The 18,832-nt window shown below is 38.2% G+C and overlaps 1 protein-coding gene across 1 annotated transcript; it reads right to left on the reverse strand.

Annotated features, from left to right (window-relative positions):
• Window positions 1-18,534, reverse strand: LOC132130776 (uncharacterized). Its single transcript, XM_059542619.1, has 10 exons — window positions 18,369-18,534; window positions 11,884-12,300; window positions 7,021-7,404; window positions 6,868-6,939; window positions 6,217-6,603; window positions 3,334-3,717; window positions 3,155-3,244; window positions 1,356-1,772; window positions 160-543; window positions 1-56 (listed from the first exon to the last, which is right to left on the reverse strand). Exons 1-10 carry the CDS (start codon window positions 18,532-18,534, stop codon window positions 1-3), a joined length of 2,757 nt encoding a protein of 918 aa, XP_059398602.1.
• Window positions 18,535-18,832: the final 298 nt, after the last annotated feature.

Below are 18,832 nucleotides of genomic sequence, written 5' to 3' on the forward strand. Positions count from 1 at the left end.
TTACTCAAAGTGTTGTTGGTTCTTGTGGTTATAGCTGGACGTATAGTGGTAATCGGCTGTGAAATGGTGCTAATATCTGAAAGAAAGATTATTCATTATAAGATAGAAATCTTTTAAAAAAAAATTAAAATAATAAAAAAAATGTAAAAATCACCGTACTTGTACAATATCCTGCACACCAGTTTGGCTTCACAAGTTCATAGACATAGTAATTTCCTGGACATGCTTTAACTCTGATTGGTCTTGGTTTGTAATCACAGCATTGAGTCCCGTACTGTCCACAGACCTCTCTGATCACCACTCCGTCCACAATCCGAGGATGAGGACCGTTCAGCCACAGGGGGATCGGTGTGTTACATCTGTATGAACTAACACAAGTCTCTGGCAACTGTATGTTCATTCCACGGTATAAAAGCCGGTACCAGCCGTTCCAGGAGAAAGAATAATCACAAATGCTACCTCCACTTTCATTGTTGGCTCTCCAGGGACGATCCAGAGACTTATAGTTATAGCAGGGATCACTGCTGATGTTTTGGAAAGCAACTGTTATGGAGTTTGCAAAAGTAATGTTAAAAAATTAATTACATTGAAGACAATTTAGAGTGTTCTGAAAGCATATTATGAGCACAGTCATTTTAATGTAATCTTACATCTGAGTCTGGATTTGAAAATGGTATAATTATCATCACTAAACTACAAAAGTGGATTTGTGAAATTGCACATATCATGCACATGTGTGTTATGTGTTCAGTCAATAGGAATATGCGCAGGCGCATTTTGTGTGTTTACAAAGTGACATAATTGCAAATACAGCACTTTTAGCTGCTTTCACAGATCTGTGTGAACGTGGCTCAATTTAACAATATTGTTGTCTGTATGCCTGTCGAAATAGTCCTTGACTGAATTGGTTTCTTATCAGTGTGTTAGTTCAGTAGTTCAGTTTTCTGCTATTTATACTACTTATTGCAAATAGTGCCAAATATCTGCACCTCAGTACAGTATTATATTATAACGTAGTATATTGTACGCAGTAAAAATTTATTAAAATTATCATTTTAATTCAAATTATTAAATGGATGGCACCTTAATGGAACAATGAAGCCCACCCTACACATGCACATACCACACCGATACATTATTTTAAACTTTTTGATTATTTCCTTCATTTATATTGAAGACAAAATCCTTTCTGTTGTGATAAGAGATTTGAGGTTTGGATTTGTGAGATTGTGAGGGAATACTACAGTAATGGTGGGTTATAAATTGACTGCACAGCACTGATTCTGACTGTTTAAAGATTTAAAAAGACCTAATACATAAAGCATTTATTCTTCATATAGACTTTTGAAATTCACCTGCACAGTACATTGGCCTGGGGATTGATGCGTTGGGTTTGACAAGTTCATAGACGTAATAATTTCCAGGACAAGCTTTGACTCGAATGGAGTTGGACTTGTAGCTGCCACAAGAGGAAGTCGACCACATCCACACCAAAGCATTAGTTCCCACCACTTCACGGGTCACCACTCCATCCTCAAGTCTTGGATGAGAACCATTGAGAGACAATCCAGTTTCACCACCACAACGTGTAGTACTCACACACCACTCCGACATTTGAGCACTGAGTCCTCCAAGATACAGCCGATACCAGCCTCTCCATTCAACAAGACTGTCATTACGTGAAGAGTAGTAATAGTTTGCTTGTATGTCTCTCCAGTATTCATCAAGAATCGTGTAATTATAGCATGGATCAGAGCTGGAAGTTGTAGAACCTGATGCCCAAAAAAGCATTGTGTGATTATTATTCAGAATACATACAGTATGGCAGAATACAGACGGCAAACACACTAACATTACATTGTAGCTAAACCTCTGTTTGTATGACAGGGAAAGTGTGGATTGAGGATAAACTGACTAAACTTACAACAAATGTCAAATTTACACTCTTCTCTCACTAATTACCACATAGATAATTAGTGAGCATTTTCTAAGAAGCACATCTTTTTTTTCTCCAGTCCAGTAAAAGATTTAATGCAGAAAGTTGCATATTTATACAAATTGTGATGAGGGGGGCAGGGACGAGACCCGTGGGAACGGATCGAGGCCAGTGGAGTGATTTGAAATGAACGACACCTGCGACACTCACCGGTCTCGAGTCCCATGGTGGAGATTGGAAGGATACAAAAGAGGAGCGAAGACAACGAAGGATGAGAGAGGACCAGGCCTGGGCTTTATTTTGTGTTTTGGTTTTGTTTGTGCGCGACAGTCATCCGTGAGGGGCTGTTGCGCTGTTTTGTGTTTATTTTGCGCTAGAGAGTTGAAGTTAGAGACTTCAAATTTGCTATGGTTAATGGTGAGACTGTCCTCTACCAGTTTGCCAAATCTCACAACTTTCCCGCAATCGGTTCTATGGGCTGCCATAGACTTGCGGCGGAAGAAGAAGAAGAATAACGCCAACGATTTCAATAGGTGCCTCGCACCTTCGGTGCTTGGCCCCTAAATATAAATTCATAAGGCATTTTTATGACAAGGAATGTATTTATCAGACACCTCTCTAGATAAAGCTTATTTTTGAGAAAAAGCAAAGCAAAAAAAAAAAGAGGCTGTTTTGACAAAATTTACATTGTAAAAAGCGTTATATATTAATGGTGATTTGACTTGATATGACCTGACTGAATGAGTATTCAGCATCTTCAAATTCAGGAACTCTATCCATATCTGCGTGATGGGGAAATAATTTTGGCATTCAGATTTATTTATTTTAGTTTGTGGTTGGGGAAAGTAGACAAATGGTTTGGTTTGGGGTGATCATTGCTCCCCCTGCACTTATCCATGCTAGGCATCCATGATTGGACCCCCTTGAAAATGAGATGTCACATCTCAAGGGCATATCCTTTCAATAAATTAAAATTGAACGCTGCATGTGCTAGGAGTTCTTGTCCTGTAGATAAACATACCGCCAGTCCAAACTGTGTCCTAATTGGCATTCATCTTTTATGTCAGTGGTCCCTACAGAAATTACTTGTGATATGAATTGACATCATGCATGTGTAGTGGGATGAACAGAAAAATGTTGAGAGTTCATGTAATTAAAATGCATGCCCAAAAAGATGCTCATGAGAGTTGATGAAATAAACAAGAATTAGTACTTTACCACTGGCTGTGACTCTTGGAGTAATGGATGCTGTTGCTGTTCTTGGTGTTGCTGCTGTTGTCGAAGAGGCTGCACTAAGTCTTGTGACATCTGATAGCAGGAACAATTGTTTATTATCAATATTATTTTAAATAACACAGAAAGGTAAATGACTGAAATACACATTAATAAATAATCACCTGCACAGTAAGCTCCACAGGTTACTGGCCTGACAAACTCATAAACATAATAATTTCCTGGACAGGCTTTGACTTGTATAGGGAGAGAACTGTAAGAACAGCAGTCACTCCACCCGGAGCCACAGACCTGACGGGTGACCACCCCATCTTCCAGTCGCGGATGAGAGCCGTTGAGCCACATTGGGTAATAAGTGCCACACATGTATTGATTTACACATGATTCTGGCATCTGGGCATTCTGACCATTGTAGAACAGCCTGTACCAGCCCTGGAAGTAGTCACACCTTATATTGCTACTATTGAAAGAATTGTTTGTTGCTCTCCAAGTCTCATTCAGACTGTTATAGTTGTAGCAAGGGTCAACACTTGGGGTGGTGAAACGTACTATTATGAAAAAATAGAGAACATTATATACAGCAGATTAATTTATTCAAGATAATAATGTGAAAACCTACAATAATTCACAATAATGCCCTGTTCACACCAAGAAACGGAAGCTATGATGATAGTGATATTAGTGTCCACACCATTATGGGGCGCCATTTGTAAAGCATCTCACGCTGAAAATAACAGCAACATTTTATCACATTTAACTTCAAACAATGTTTAAAAAACTGGTATGAATTTTTGACAGTCACCTTTTAGCACATTTACAACAATATTTGTCAACTTAGAGATATTTTAAATAGTAAAATATAAATATTAAATGTTACACCTAAATGTTAAATGTAAAATCTAAATGCTAAATCTGAATGTTAAATCTAAATATTAAATATAAATATAAATGTAAAATATAAATGTTAAATATAAATCTAAATGTTAAATATAAATTTAAATCTAAATGTTAAATATAAATCTTAATATAAATGTAAAATCTAAATGTTAAATATAAATATTAAATCTAAATGTGAAATCTAAATGTGAAATCTAAATGTTAAATCTAAATGTTAAATCTGAATGTTAAATCTAAATGTTAAATCTAAATCTAAATCTAAATGTTAAATACAAATGTTAAATCTAAATGTTAAATATAAATATAAATATAAATGTTAAATATAAATCTAAATCTAAATGTTAAATATAAATCTTAATATAAATGTTAAATCTAAATGTGAAATCTAAATGTTAAATCTAAATGTTAAATCTAAATGTTAAATCTAAATGTTAAATCTAAATCTAAATCTAAATGTTAAATACAAATGTTAAATCTAAATGTTAAATATAAATATAAATATAAATGTTTTGGGTAAAACTAAAAATTAGCTAATATGCAAATTCAAAATGCCGGAAGTGCCAAAATAAAAGCTCGACGAGGTCAGTGTGTGTGCATTGTGTCAAATAAGTAACTAATAAAAACCATCTCATCCTAAGGAAACTGACTATTGGACATGGATTATTGTGATAATGACTACCTAAAATAATAAACATGAGGATCACAATGGAAATAAGTCCTGGACTTTATTGTGTTTTTATCCTCGATTGTATCTGATGCCTTTTTGTTTTATGTTTACTGTAAGGCTTTCTTGATATAATTAAATAAAACAAATCAAAAATCAAATAAAAAAACACGTTTGGAGAAACTGTATTTGAAGATTAGGCTAGTTTCACTTTTATGAAAAGTGTGGGACTTATGATGACCTGTAGCCATAATAGCCAGCCACGAGGGGTCTCACTTTGACTGAATGTTATGTCCTCACCATAGACTGTATCACTCATCATGTCATCACTCTGTGTCATGTTTGCATGCTTAAATGCCAGCAAGAGCCTATTTCCCCACCCATCCCTGACCAGGTACGGTAACTATTGATGCCACTGTCGTTCAAAATGTCTAAAGAATCGGCGTTAGCCGAGAGCATAGGCTCTTACTGGTGTTTAAGCATGCGAACATTTTCATAAAAGTGACTCTAGCCTACTCTTCAAATACAGTTTCTCCAAACGTGTTTATTATTTTAGGTAGTCATTATCATGATAATCCATGTCCAATAGTCAATTTCCTCAGATGAGATGGTTTTTATTCGTTACTTATTTGACACTATGCTATAAACACACACTGACCTCATCAAGCTTTTAATTTGGCACTTCCGGTTATTGGCATTTTGAATTTGCATATTAGCTAAATATTTTATTTCAACCGAAAAATTTAGATTCAACATTTAGATTTAGATTTAACATTTAGATTTTACATTTAGATTTAACATTTAGATTTAACATTTATATTTAGATTTAACATTTAGATTTAACATTTATATTTAGATTTAACATTTATATTTAACATTTATATTTAACATTTAGATTTTACATTTAGATTTAGATTTAACAATTAGATTTAACATTTAGATTTAGATTTAACATTTAGATTTAGCATTTAGATTTAACATTTAACATTTAGGTTTAACATTTAATATTTATATTTAACTATTTAAAATATCTCTAAGTTGACAAATATTGTTGTAAATGTGCTAAAAAGTGACCGTGAAAAATTCATACCAGTTTTTTAAACATTGTTTGAAGCTAAATGTGAAAAAATGTTGCTGTTGTTTTCAGCGTGAGCCACTTTACAAACGGTGCCCCATACACCATGGAATGATTTCTTCAGTTTATTGTAAGCGCATGTGTGTCTGCTGCTTTTAATTCTCGAGCTCATAACAACAGGATGAATTCTGATTGGGTATCATTCAACAACTGGAAAAAAATCATTCTGAAAGTGATTCCAACGATATCGTTTGACTGTGCCTTTATCATCACAGCTGTGGTGTGGACTCTGGTATTCTTTAATATTGAGAATGATTGTTATAACTATATCTTTATCGTTATCATCCTTGCTGTGAATGGGCACTAAGCATACAAATACAAGTAATAGGTTATATGAAAAAATGAATATACCTGAACAATATGTAGGAGATGGGATTGAAAGAGCTGGCCTGGTAAATTTGTAGACATAATAGTTTCCCGGACAAGCTTTGACTTGTATTGGGTCGGATCGGTAGTAACTGCACTGCTCATAGTAAGAGCCGTAAATGTCACGAGTAACAACTCCATCTTCTAGTCGAGGATGAGAGCCAGCAAGCCACAGAGAACTAAAACCTCCACATGCCAAGTAAGACACACACCATTCAGGCATCTGAGCACTCAATCTATTAAGGAAGAGTCGATACCAGCCATCCCAGTTAGCATCTGTGTCATCATAATTAGCATTGGATCCATAACCATAACTGAGTATGTTTCTCCAACTGTCATTGAGTGTGTTGTAATTAATGCATGGGTCATAATCTAAAAGTGAGAGATGACAAGATCAAAACACACAAGGCATTTTTAAAGAGAAGGTTCATAAGTGCAAATCTGAACAGGTCAAGCATAAAGATCACGAGATTCCTAGACCATTCATACTTAACAGATCTGTGTAATATTGATGCTACATGTGAAGAAACAAAAGCTGTTTTAAATTGCATTGCAAGAATTCAGTTGCAAATTTCACAGTTTTTATTATTTGTAATAACACATACATTCATTTACAAAGACTGATTAACAACTTACTCAAAGTGTTGTTGGTTCTAGTGGTTATAGCTGGACGTATAGTGGTAATCGGCTGTGAAATGGTGCTAATATCTGAAAGAAAGATTATTCATTATAAGATAGAAATCTTTTTAAAAAAATTTAAAATAATAAAAAAATGTAAAAATCACGTACTTGTACAATATCCTGCACACCAGTTTGGCTTCACAAGTTCATAGACATAGTAATTTCCTGGACATGCTTTAACTCTGATTGGTCTTGGTTTGTAATCACAGCATTGAGTCCCGTACTGTCCACAGACCTCTCTGATCACCACTCCGTCCACAATCCGAGGATGAGGACCGTTCAGCCACAGGGGGATCGGTGTGTTACATCTGTATGAACTAACACAAGTCTCTGGCAACTGGATGTTCATTCCACGGTATAAAAGCCGGTACCAGCCGTTCCAGGAGAAAGAATAATCACAAATGCTATCTCCACTTTCATTGTTGGCTCTCCAGGGACGATCCAGAGACTTATAGTTATAGCAGGGATCACTGCTGATGTTTTGGAAAGCAACTGTTATGGAGTTTGCAAAAGTAATGTTAAAACATTTTAATGATATTGAAGACAATTTAGAGTGTTCTGAAAGCATATTATGAGCACAGTAATTTTAAAGCCCATTTTGCAGGTTAACCACCACTTTCGGTTAATGGGTACATAAATCACTCTAGATATGTATATAATTTTTAAATAAATGTTTAAGTTTTTGGTATTAACGTTTTTTTAACGCAATTCGGTGATGACGTAGCGTTGGGGAGAAGTGGAGGAAAGGTAGCCTCAGCCTAGTATTAGAAGAATGGTGACTGACTGGGATGAGGAAAAGGTGGTAAGAGCCAACATGTATGATGGCCCGCAGCCGTGTAATGTCGAACCTGCCAGACGTGAGAGGGCAAATGAGGAATTGCCAAGAACTGATGGCCGTCCAAGCCAATTAAATGCATGGTCTGATGAGAATGAGTGGAGAGTTGGTCAAGTGTCCTGGTGTGTTGCTATCATTTAGCAATGCAGCAATGAGCACTGGAGCTAGTCTACGAGCAGCAGGGCACAATAACGACACATTTATATATATTTTTTATAATTAATGTTTTCTTTATATCTAGTGGTAGTGATCATGACGTTAGTTCAGATAAGTACCGGTAACCTTTGTCATAGTGTCGTAGAACTGGTAAACTTTGTCTTTGTCATCTAGAAATAGAAGGCATCATGCTAGCTATATGGACGTTTCTAAGCGTTTATCTCTTCCTCCGGTGAAAATGTTGTTGCAAACGTAGCCGCGTGTGTGTCGCTGTGTTTGGCAGGTGCTTGTGTGGGTGCCGTCCCATGGAAACTGTGTTGGAAAGCTTGTGCTGTAGGGAAGCGAGTGCGTTTGGGTCGCTGTTGGTCGATATCTATCTATCTGTCTGTCTGTCCATCTATCTATATATCTAGTCTATCTATCCATCTATATCTATGTATTTATCTATTTATCTATAATCTGTGCTATCTGAATACTCTCGTCTACTACTCGTCTCTCTAGTCACTCTCAATGCTCTCAATGCGGGCTTTGGTAAATTCTCTCCCCAAGGTGACGTAATGCAATGCATTGTGGGGGAAAGGAGAATCGTTGCAAACCGCTGTACGATAGTACCTACTTTTTCGTATTATATTCCGTTTTGTGATACCCAACAACATAAAATACAATGGATAACAGTTTAAATGTTTATTACAAACAAGCAAATTGCACAAGTTCGTAAAAAAATTAACCCTGCAACACAGCCTTTAATGTCAACATCTGAGTCTGGATTTTTTTAAATTATATAATTATCATCACTAAACTACAAAAGTGGATCTGTGAAATTGCACATATCATGCAGATGTGTGTTATGTGTTCAGTCAATAGGAATTTGCGCAGGTGTTTATATACAAAGTTGCATCATTGCAAACATACAGCACTTTTAGCTGCTTACACAGATCTGTGTGAACGTGACTCAATTCAACAACATTGTTGTCTGTATGCCTGTCGAAAATAGTCCTTGACTGAATTTGTTTCTTGTCAGTATGTTAGTTAAGTAGTTCAGTGTTTGTTTTTAATGTTATCTGCTTTACACATGGTGTTTAGCTGTTACGTTCTGCTTTCTTACATATTCCTATGTTTTTCCAGTGTTCTCGATTTACTTTATATTTTTGTTTACGATATTTAAAAAATAATAATTATGACAGTGGCCTTTTGCTCAAAGTGTAAATATATGAAGAGTTTGGTTCCAAAATGCGATAAACTGCAAAAAAAAAAAAAAAAAAAAAAAAAAAAAAGGTTTCCGCTACAATCAGTATTGTATCTGTTCGGTATTGAAAAGTCAATTTTAAATTTTATGCAAAATGCGATATCCTGAGTTATTCTGCCATGCCATTCTGCCATTTCGCCCTTCTCTGCAGAATTCAATACTGTATATGCGCTCAACCAATCAAAGTGCACCATTCAACGATTATGAATACGATATTGCATAGCTTGTCAGTGTTAGCAGTGTTGGGAAAGTTCACTTTCTACATGAACTAGTTCAAAGTTCAATTCACACATTTTAAAATGAACTAGTTCAGTTCATAGTTCAAACTACAAAATTTTGAACTAAAGTTCACAGTTCCAAAAATGAACTAGTTCATAGTTCTTTTTTTCCATACGTTGCTGCGAGCTATTATTTTTCAAAATTATTGCCACAGCCCATATAGAATCACAGACAGCAATTATTTTATCAGTTTTAACAATGAAGCTATGCGTCAGATTTCATCTTCATATCCAATTTTGAATCCTTATCCAACCAGGGTTTACATTAGCATTGAGGGGACAGCATTTCCCCATTGTTGCTTTAATGCTTTGTCTCCCATTCTCACCGACCTTGTCATAAACATCATAAAATTCTTTTAAATGATCATACAACTTCTTGCTACATGCTGCTGTCGTTTGCTGTTTTTTTTTTTTTGATGAGGCGTCACGCATGCGGCGGACAGCGGTGCGACACTGGTGGCCGGTGTTGCCAGATTGGGTGTTTTTCCGCTACATATTAAGACCTGTTTACGGTGTGTTTTAGCCGGGTTTTCGCCTGGAAGGCTCTATATAAATCTGGCACCCTATTGAACGAAGTTAACCTGAGAGAGCGTGCCGTTCACAGACACCAGAATGAACGAGTTCACAGTAACGTTCATCAGGCAGTAATACAGCACGTTCAGTTCACGTTCGCCTAAAATATGAACGAGTTCATGAACTATCGTTCAATGAACGCGTTCAGGCACAACACTGAGTGTTATGGCCCTATTTTAACTATCTAAACGCAAAGTGTAAAGCGCACGGCACAGGTGCACTCAGGGCGTGTCCAAATCCACTTTTGCTATTTTAATGACAGAAAAACAGTAGGCGTGCCCGGGCGCATGGTCTAAACGGGTTTTCCCTATTCTCTTAAAGAGTAATGGGTGTTTTTTGGGCGTAACGTCTAATAAACCAATCAGAGTCTCATCTTCCATTCCCTTTAACAGCCAGTTGTGCTCGTGCCATGATGGATTTGCTATTTACACGGCAGAATTTGACAAGCGCAAAGACAGAACGCGTCTATATATATATTTACTTAGCCTACAAAAAAAATCTTATGCATTGCAATCCTTTAATTTTTAATATTTGCCATTTTTGTGTTCTGCTGTGCATCCCTGTGTTTAATAAGCAGTGTGAACTCGCGTTGCGGACCCGCCTATACTAACACGCTCTTTAAAAAACAAAGAAAAAACATTGTGCCAGACTTCAGACAATGACTGATGAATGTATTTCTAGGCCAGTGCCTGTATATAAGATAGTATTGACCAGATTTAACTGTATTTTTATCAGTTTCTATATGAAAAATAATTGATTTCATATTGATCAAATCCATTTGATTAAATGGATTTATTGCATTAAAAAAGTATCAGATTTATTGTATTTTGAGAAAAAAATTGCATTTTATAAGAAATCTTTGTAAAACAAAATCTGGATTCAAATTTTTTATTTTATTATAACCTAAAGATGCTATGTGAAAGTTTGAAACAGAAAATAGTGGTTTTCATCTTGCCACTGTCACGTTTATGAACTTTTTGTTTCCTTTTTTGGTCTTCCTGTTCTTGTTTAGTTAATTGATTGATCCTCACCTGTCCCCGGTTCCCTCATTACCTGTGTGTTTAAATACCTGGTCTGTTTAGCTCTCCCTTGTCCGTGATTAGTGTTTGTTGATGTGTTGATATTGTTGTTGAATGTGCATGTTAACCAGAGATCGTATTGTGAATGTCTATTGTAACCTGAATGTAAATGTAACCTTATCTTCTTCGTCATCCAGTAAACTCCTTATTTGTTCCAGATCCTCTTCTCTCCCTTTGTTTTACCTCATCTGTAACAGCCACTTTCTTGGTATAGAAAACAAATTTTTATTCAAATTAATCAAAATTGATTTTTAGCATTTTGAAACGAAGCTCTCCATATGCTATTTACACTAAGTGCAAATAGAAATGTATTATATTTACGCTAAGTGAAAATAATGGTATTTTTAAATGATATGCTATTTACACAAGGTGCAAATAGATGTGTTATATTTACCCTATGTTAAAATAGCAATATTTTCTGCTATTTATACTACTTATTTCAAATAGTGACAAATATCTGCACCTCCGTATTGTGGTACATTATAAAATATAAATTATCAAATTTATATCAAATTATTAAATAGATGCCACCTTATTGGAACAATAAAGCCCTCCTTACACCTGCACGAACCACACCCGATACATTATTTTCAACTGTTTGATTATTTCCTTCATTTATATTGTACACAAAATCCTTTCTGGTGTGATAAGAGATTTGAGGTTTGGATTTGTGAGATTGTGAGGGAATACTACAGTAATGGTGGGTTATAAATTGACTGCACAGCACTGATTCTGACTGTTTAAAGATTTAAAAAGACCTAATACATAAAGCATTTATTCTTCATATAGACTTTTGAAATTCACCTGCACAGTACATTGGCTTGGGGATTGATGCGTTGGGTTTGACAAGTTCATAGACGTAATAATTTCCAGGACAAGCTTTGACTCGAATGGAGTTGGACTTGTAGCTGCCACAAGAGGAAGTCGACCACATCCACACCAAAGCATTAGTTCCCACCACTTCACGGGTCACCACTCCATCCTCAAGTCTTGGATGAGAACCATTGAGAGACAATCCAGTTTCACCACCACAATGTGTAGTACTCACACACCACTCCGACATTTGAGCACTGAGTCCTCCAAGATACAGCCGATACCAGCCTCTCCATTCAACAAGACTGTCATTACGTGAAGAGTAGTAATAGTTTGCTTGTATGTCTCTCCAGTATTCATCAAGGATCGTATAATTATAGCATGGATCAGAGCTGGAAGTTGTAGAACCTGATGCCCAAAAAAAAAAAAAACATTGTGTGATTATTATTCAGAATACAGACGGCAAACACACTAACATTACATTGTAGCTAAACCTCTGTGTCTGTATGACAGGGAAAGTGTGGACTGAGGATAAACTGACTAAACTTACAACAAATGTATCATTTAGCCTCCTCTCTCACTAATTACCACATAGATCATTAGTGAGCATTTTCTAAGAAGCACACCTGCATTTGTTGTCTCCAGTGCAGAAAAAGATTTAGCAAAAAGATGCATATTTATAGAAATATTGTTGGTATGAGATTAAATCTTCCATAAAGACCTCTAAAATGTAAAATGTCTTTTAAATTCAAAAACCATTTATATGACAAGGAGTGCAAGAAAATAGAAAACATAATTTGATGTAAAATTCAATTCTAACCAGTATGTCTACTATCATCTTTCTATTTTTGTTTTTTGGGCCCTGATGTACCTCCTCTGTCCATCAGGGGAAGATGCTGCTACTTTTCTGCTGCTAAACCAGATTGAGGTCTCTGCAGTGCAAAAGTCTGCCTTTCTGATTGTTTGGGATGTTTTCAAACTGCTGGGTGTTTCTAAATCATGCAATGATAATGATCCTTGATTTTGCTACAGTGATGACCTACACTACATGAAACTCAATTAATACTTTATATTATCTCTATTAACCATTAGTATAAATGAAAAGTCCATAATAACAGTTCATACAGGAATTTCCACTAGAATTCGATCTGCTGTGCATTCTTTATGTATATCAACCTGACACTAAATTATTCCTTTTAATACTAAGCACATAATGGATAGATGGAAGGATTAGATAAAGTGGCAAAACATTATAAAGGTGTTTGTCCATGGATCATTTCACCTGTTAAATGCAAATGACAGATTATAAAACGCTCACCATTAATCAACAACAGCAGCAGCGACACACACAGTGAGATCAGAAACCTCATTGTGACAAACACCTGCAAACAGACATAAAATATGTCTCTTAATTTTTTTGCTATGTTACATTGTTTATGGTGCACATTTGTAAGAGCAACTTAAGTTAGAAGATTCAATAATAAATATTTATGAAAATGTATGTAATATTAATAAAAAAAATAAATGAGTCTACCTGAGGTCAAATGCTCCTGCAAATTCTCTCTCGCTCTTCAGCAGCTGAAAACAGTGATGCTGAACTGAAACTCTCACAGTCTCCTCAGCTTTTATTAAGAGTGGGTGGACTAACATTTGAACTGGGAGCAGTCTCTAAACATCTTAAACCAGTTTTTTTGTGTGTGTGTGCAATGAAGATAAATGAAACTAAAGTTTTATACAATGAAAGTTTAGAACAATTGAGATAGATTCAAAGCAGCTTTACTAATAATCATGAAATTTCTATTTGAAATGAAAGCATTTAAATCAAGGGCATAAATAAAAATGTGCATGTTCTTTAATGTCTGATCTAAATGTGTCACTCTGTTAATCTGGCTTTCTAAATTTAGGGGTAATACTTTAGAATGAGGTTCATGGGTTAACAATAACTAATGCCTTTGACAAACAATCAATAATACTTTTATAGCATTTTTATTATTATTAATCAATTTTAATTAAATGGTTTTGGCATTACAAATGCAGTACATTATAATTAATGTTTTAAGAGCAAACAATTAACAATAGTATCTATCGTAAATTAACACTAACGTTGATTCACTAGTTCTGTAAGTAAATGAAATTTTATTGTAAAGTTTGACCTAGTTTTGATTTACTCACATAGTGCAGTATAAATTAATTTATTAAGCAGCTTATGTGTAAATTTGCTGAACTGTTTTTATTATACTGAATCTGCATTGACCTTCATAAAGGGTTAGTTCACCCAACAATAATTGTTTTACTCACCCCATGGCATCCTAGGTGGCATTTTGTAAGAAAAATATACATTTTCAAAACATAATAATTACTTTAATGTAGGCCTTTGTTTACCCAGGGGGTTGGACGGAGGGCCAGGTAATAGAGGGAAACAGAGACAGGAAGTGCCAAAAACAAAAACGAAACAACAACAAGGAAACCAGGAGGGAGGAGGACCGGCGGAGGACAAGGGGGAGGGATGGAGGGCCAGGTCCACAGAAGGAAACAGAGAGAAATCAAAAAACAAAAAAACAAAACAAAACAAAACACAAGACCAGGAGGAAGCAGAAAGTTCGGGCCCAGGGCCGAGCCAACAGGGCAAGTATCCCGGGTGGATCAGGTGGAACTGGAGCCGGGCGGTCAAGACAGAAGCCCACCAGGGTGGTGCAGAAGACCACCACAGCCATGCGGTCGAGACCGAAGCCCACCAGGGCGGCGCAGAAGACCACCATATCCGTGCTGTCGAGACCGAAGCCCACCAGGGCGGTGCAGAAGACCACCACAGCCATTCGGTCGAGACTGATGCCCAACAGGGCGGCGCAGAAGACCACCACAGCCATGCGGTCGAGACAGAAGCCAACCAGGGCGGCGCAGAAGACCACCACATCCGTGCGGTCAAGACAGAAGCCCACCAGGGTGGCGCAGAAGATCACCACAGCCGTGCGGTCAGGACAGGAACCCACCAGGGCGGCTCCGAAGACCACCACAGTGGGATCGATGACACAGGAGAGCAAGTCTGGTTAGGCAAGTCTGAAACAGAGAACATGAACAGGTTAAGGTGGCCTCCGTGGCCACGAAAGGATAAGTCGAGCGCTCAGAGAGTTTGGCTGTGATGTGACGAGGCTCTGGAAGTTCCGCAGAGACGAGGAGAGGCTCTGGTAGTTCAGCAGAGACCTGGAGAAGCTCTGGTAGTTCGGCAGAGACGTGGAGAGGCTCTGGTAGTTCAGCAGAGACGTGGAGAGGCTCTGGTAGTTCAGAGACATGGAGAGACTCTGGTAGTTCAGCAGAGACGTGGAGAGACTCTGGTAGATCTGTGGTGTTTTGACTGGATTCGGGAAGATCAATGGTGACTTGACTCTGCTCATGAAGATCATTGGCGACTTGACTTTGCTCATGAAGATCATTGGTGACCTGATTTTGCTCATGAAGATCATTGGTGACTTGACTTTCTCATGAAGATAATTGGTGACTTGACTTTGCTCATGAAGATCATTGGTGACTTGACTTTGCTCATGAAGATCATTGGTGACTTGACTTTGCCCATGAAGAACACTGGTGACTTGACTTTGCCCATGAAGAACACTGGTGACTTGACTTTGCCCATGAAGAACACTGGTGACTTGACTTTACCTATGAAGATCATTGGTGACTTGACTTTGCCCATGAAGAACACTGGTGACTTGACTTTGCCCATGAAGATCATTGGTGACTTCACTTTGCCCATGAAGATCATTGGTGACTTGCATTTGCTCATGAAGATCAATGGTGACTTGCCTTTGCTCATGAAGATCAATGGTGACTTGCCTTTGCTCATTAAGATAGTCGGTGACTTGACTTTGCCCATGAAGAACACTGGTGACTTGACTTTGCCCATGAAGAACACTGGTGACTTGACTTTACCTATGAAGATCATTGGTGACTTGCCTTCGCTCATGAAGATAGTCGATGACTGGACTGGTAAGCTAACTAATTAAACTAACACTAACGCAAGAGTTAGGAAAACTTCCAATCTCCCGAGGAAGAAATAAAACACAGCAATTGTATTCAGGGTCTGCTCACTTACCTATGTTTTCTATGTACTTAGTGGTAACTAAACTCACTGACCATCCTTAAACAAAAGAGAATAATGAAAACCAAAACCAGAAATCAAACACAAAACATAGTTCCCAGGCCAAGCCACCATTGAAGTGCCACCAGCAGCTCTTAAAGAGGCCTCAAGTGTTTGTATGAGTCTCCGCCCCATCCAATTAGCAGTTGCACTCAGGAAAGAAAGAAAAAAGAGAAAGAGCAGGGGACTTGTAACACCCCCAGCCATAAAACATTAAATATAATTTAAATAAATTATTTTTAATGAATGGAATACTCACCATCCATAGAGGAAAATGTCTCAGGATATACATGTTAACATGGTTCCTCGAGGGAACGAGACACTGCATCGGAGGACGCTTTGGGAACACTCTTCAGCATGACCTGCTCTGAACCACGTGTGATCATGGGTGGGTGAGACATCATGGGCGGGGTGAAGCTTAAAAACACATTTGATGAAACCGGCGTCAGCTTCTAGGAGTGAAGCAAGCTCTGGCAGAGATCCCGGAAGTATGGCCCTGAGAAGCAGCATCTCATTCCCTCCATAGTTACATATGTAACCTGAGACGTTCCTCTTCAGGAACTTGAGCTGCTTCGGAGGATGCTTTGGGAACGAATATGCCCACGGCACCAGACTTTCAAATCTCCGCCTAGTGTTGAAGCCTGCACAGCTAGGGTGAGAGAACAGAAGAGCCAGGAGTAGTTTGCGTATCTAGATTAGATCCTGACAAAGGTTAAAAGGCATAGACATATCCTGCAGTGTCACAGATGTCCTCCATCGAGACACCTGTCAAGAAAGCCTTGGTTGCCACACTTCTAGTATAATGAGCCTTGACCCCTAGAGGTTGAGGGAGATCAGAGGACTCACAAGCAATATAAAAGGCATCTGCTATCTACCGACAGAGTGTCTGTTTTGTAGCTGAAAGACCTCTCTTAGGGGGACCATAGCAAACAAACAGTTGGTCCACCCTTCTGCACAGGGCAGCTCTGTGGACGTAAGCGTCCAGTGTTTGAACTGGACACAATTAAGCTTCTGCTGGTCTGGCTCCCTGAAGGGAGGAGGACTGAAGGCTTGGAGTCCGACAGGCAGTAGTGTAGAGGAGGGGACCTTAGGAACATACCCCGCTCGAGGGTACAGAAAACAAGTGATTACTCTACAGAAGGATGGTCGCGCATGAGTGTTTTGCGTAATACTAGTTTTACTTGCTGCTAGGAAGGATATTTAGTTTTCTGCCTATTTCTGCTATTGTATTTTTGATGATAATAAATGCCCTCTGCTTAGAAGGAGCCTGTGTAATAGTCATTGCTCCCCTCCTGCATTTAAGTGCAAATTGTAGTTTCAATTTGAAGGAATTGCCTTGCTATAGGCTATTGCCTGTGCTAATTAGAAGGCGACCACAGCGACTGTAGATTATTTAAACTGCTTGGTCACTGTCACAACTTGGGATTGTAGTTTATGATGATTCAGAATGCAGCGGCACGACTGGTTTTACATGAACCCAAAAGAGCCTATGTTACACCTCTCTTTATCTCCTTGCACTTGCTACCAGTTGCAGCTCGCATCAAGTTCAAGACACTGATGCTTGCATATAGAACAGTCAAAGGCTCAGCTCCTGCTGACTTCCACTCACTATTATGAATCTACATCGCCTTCAGAAGTCTGAGATCCGCTAGTGAGTGATGCCTCGGTGTACCTTCACAGAGAGGCTCAAAATCACTTTCCAGAACATTCTAGTTCACCATTCCTGGCTGGTGGAATGATATTTCCACGCCTATCCGGAATGCTGAATCCCTGGCAATTTTCAAGTGACAGCTGAAAACTCATCTCTTTAGAAACTACTTGGCTTCATTGTAAAATAAAACAATCTCTTTATTCCTTCTTTTCCTGGATTGTACTTATTTGAACAATGTCTAAAACTTTCACTTTATGTATCCCTCAACTGTAAGTTGCTTTACAACGTCACCGAATGGACCAGAAGGTGCAAGCGGGGAGTCCATGAGACAGACCTTATCTCTTGTTCTCTTGTTCTAGTGTTCTTATTGAGTGTTCCTGTAGCTCAATTGGTAGAGCACTGCGCTATCAAGCGCAAGATTGGGTGTTCGATTCCCAGGAACACATGATAGGTAAAAATGTATAGCCTGAATGCACTGTAAGTCACTTTGGATAAAAGTGTCTGCTAAATGCATACATTTAATTTTAAATTTAATCTCTTTCTTCAATGCCAGATAAAGTAAGCCATAATGCCTCTCTGCCGCCATCATAGCTACCACAGACCAGCCGATGGCACGGGCGGTCTCCTTAGTGAGAGACAAATCAGCAGTCCTCCTGAGCTCATTAAAATCCTTGGATTTTACCTGCTCACCCACGTCTAGCTCTTTGAGCAGGTCGACTAGGTATGCCTGTAACACTGCCATGGTGTGCAAAAACGCACCAGCCTGACCAGCTCCCGAGTACCCCTTGCCTACCAGCGCTGATGTTGTATGCAGTGGTTTGGAGGGCAATGCCGGAGCCTTTAAAGACAATGCCATGTTGGGAGACAGATAGCTTGTGATCTTATAACCATCTTATAACCAAGCTCACTCATCCCCGCCACATTGCCATAGTAATCAGAAGCGGGGATAAAAAGGCAGGACTATGGCGCGGAGGTGGTGGCTTAGTATGCAGAAAACGTTCATCCAGTTTACTCTTCTGTGGTTAAGCCATTTTCGATGTTTAACTTGGCCAAGACAAAAGTTAGCACCTCCAAAAGCTCCTCATACTGGGGCGATTGAGGGAACGAGTCCTCATTGACGGCCACCACATCCACATCTAAAACAGGCGGAGCAT

The sequence above is a fragment of the Carassius carassius genome, chromosome 1, assembly GCF_963082965.1.
Source record: "Carassius carassius chromosome 1, fCarCar2.1, whole genome shotgun sequence".
Taxonomy (NCBI): Eukaryota; Metazoa; Chordata; class Actinopteri; order Cypriniformes; family Cyprinidae; genus Carassius; species Carassius carassius.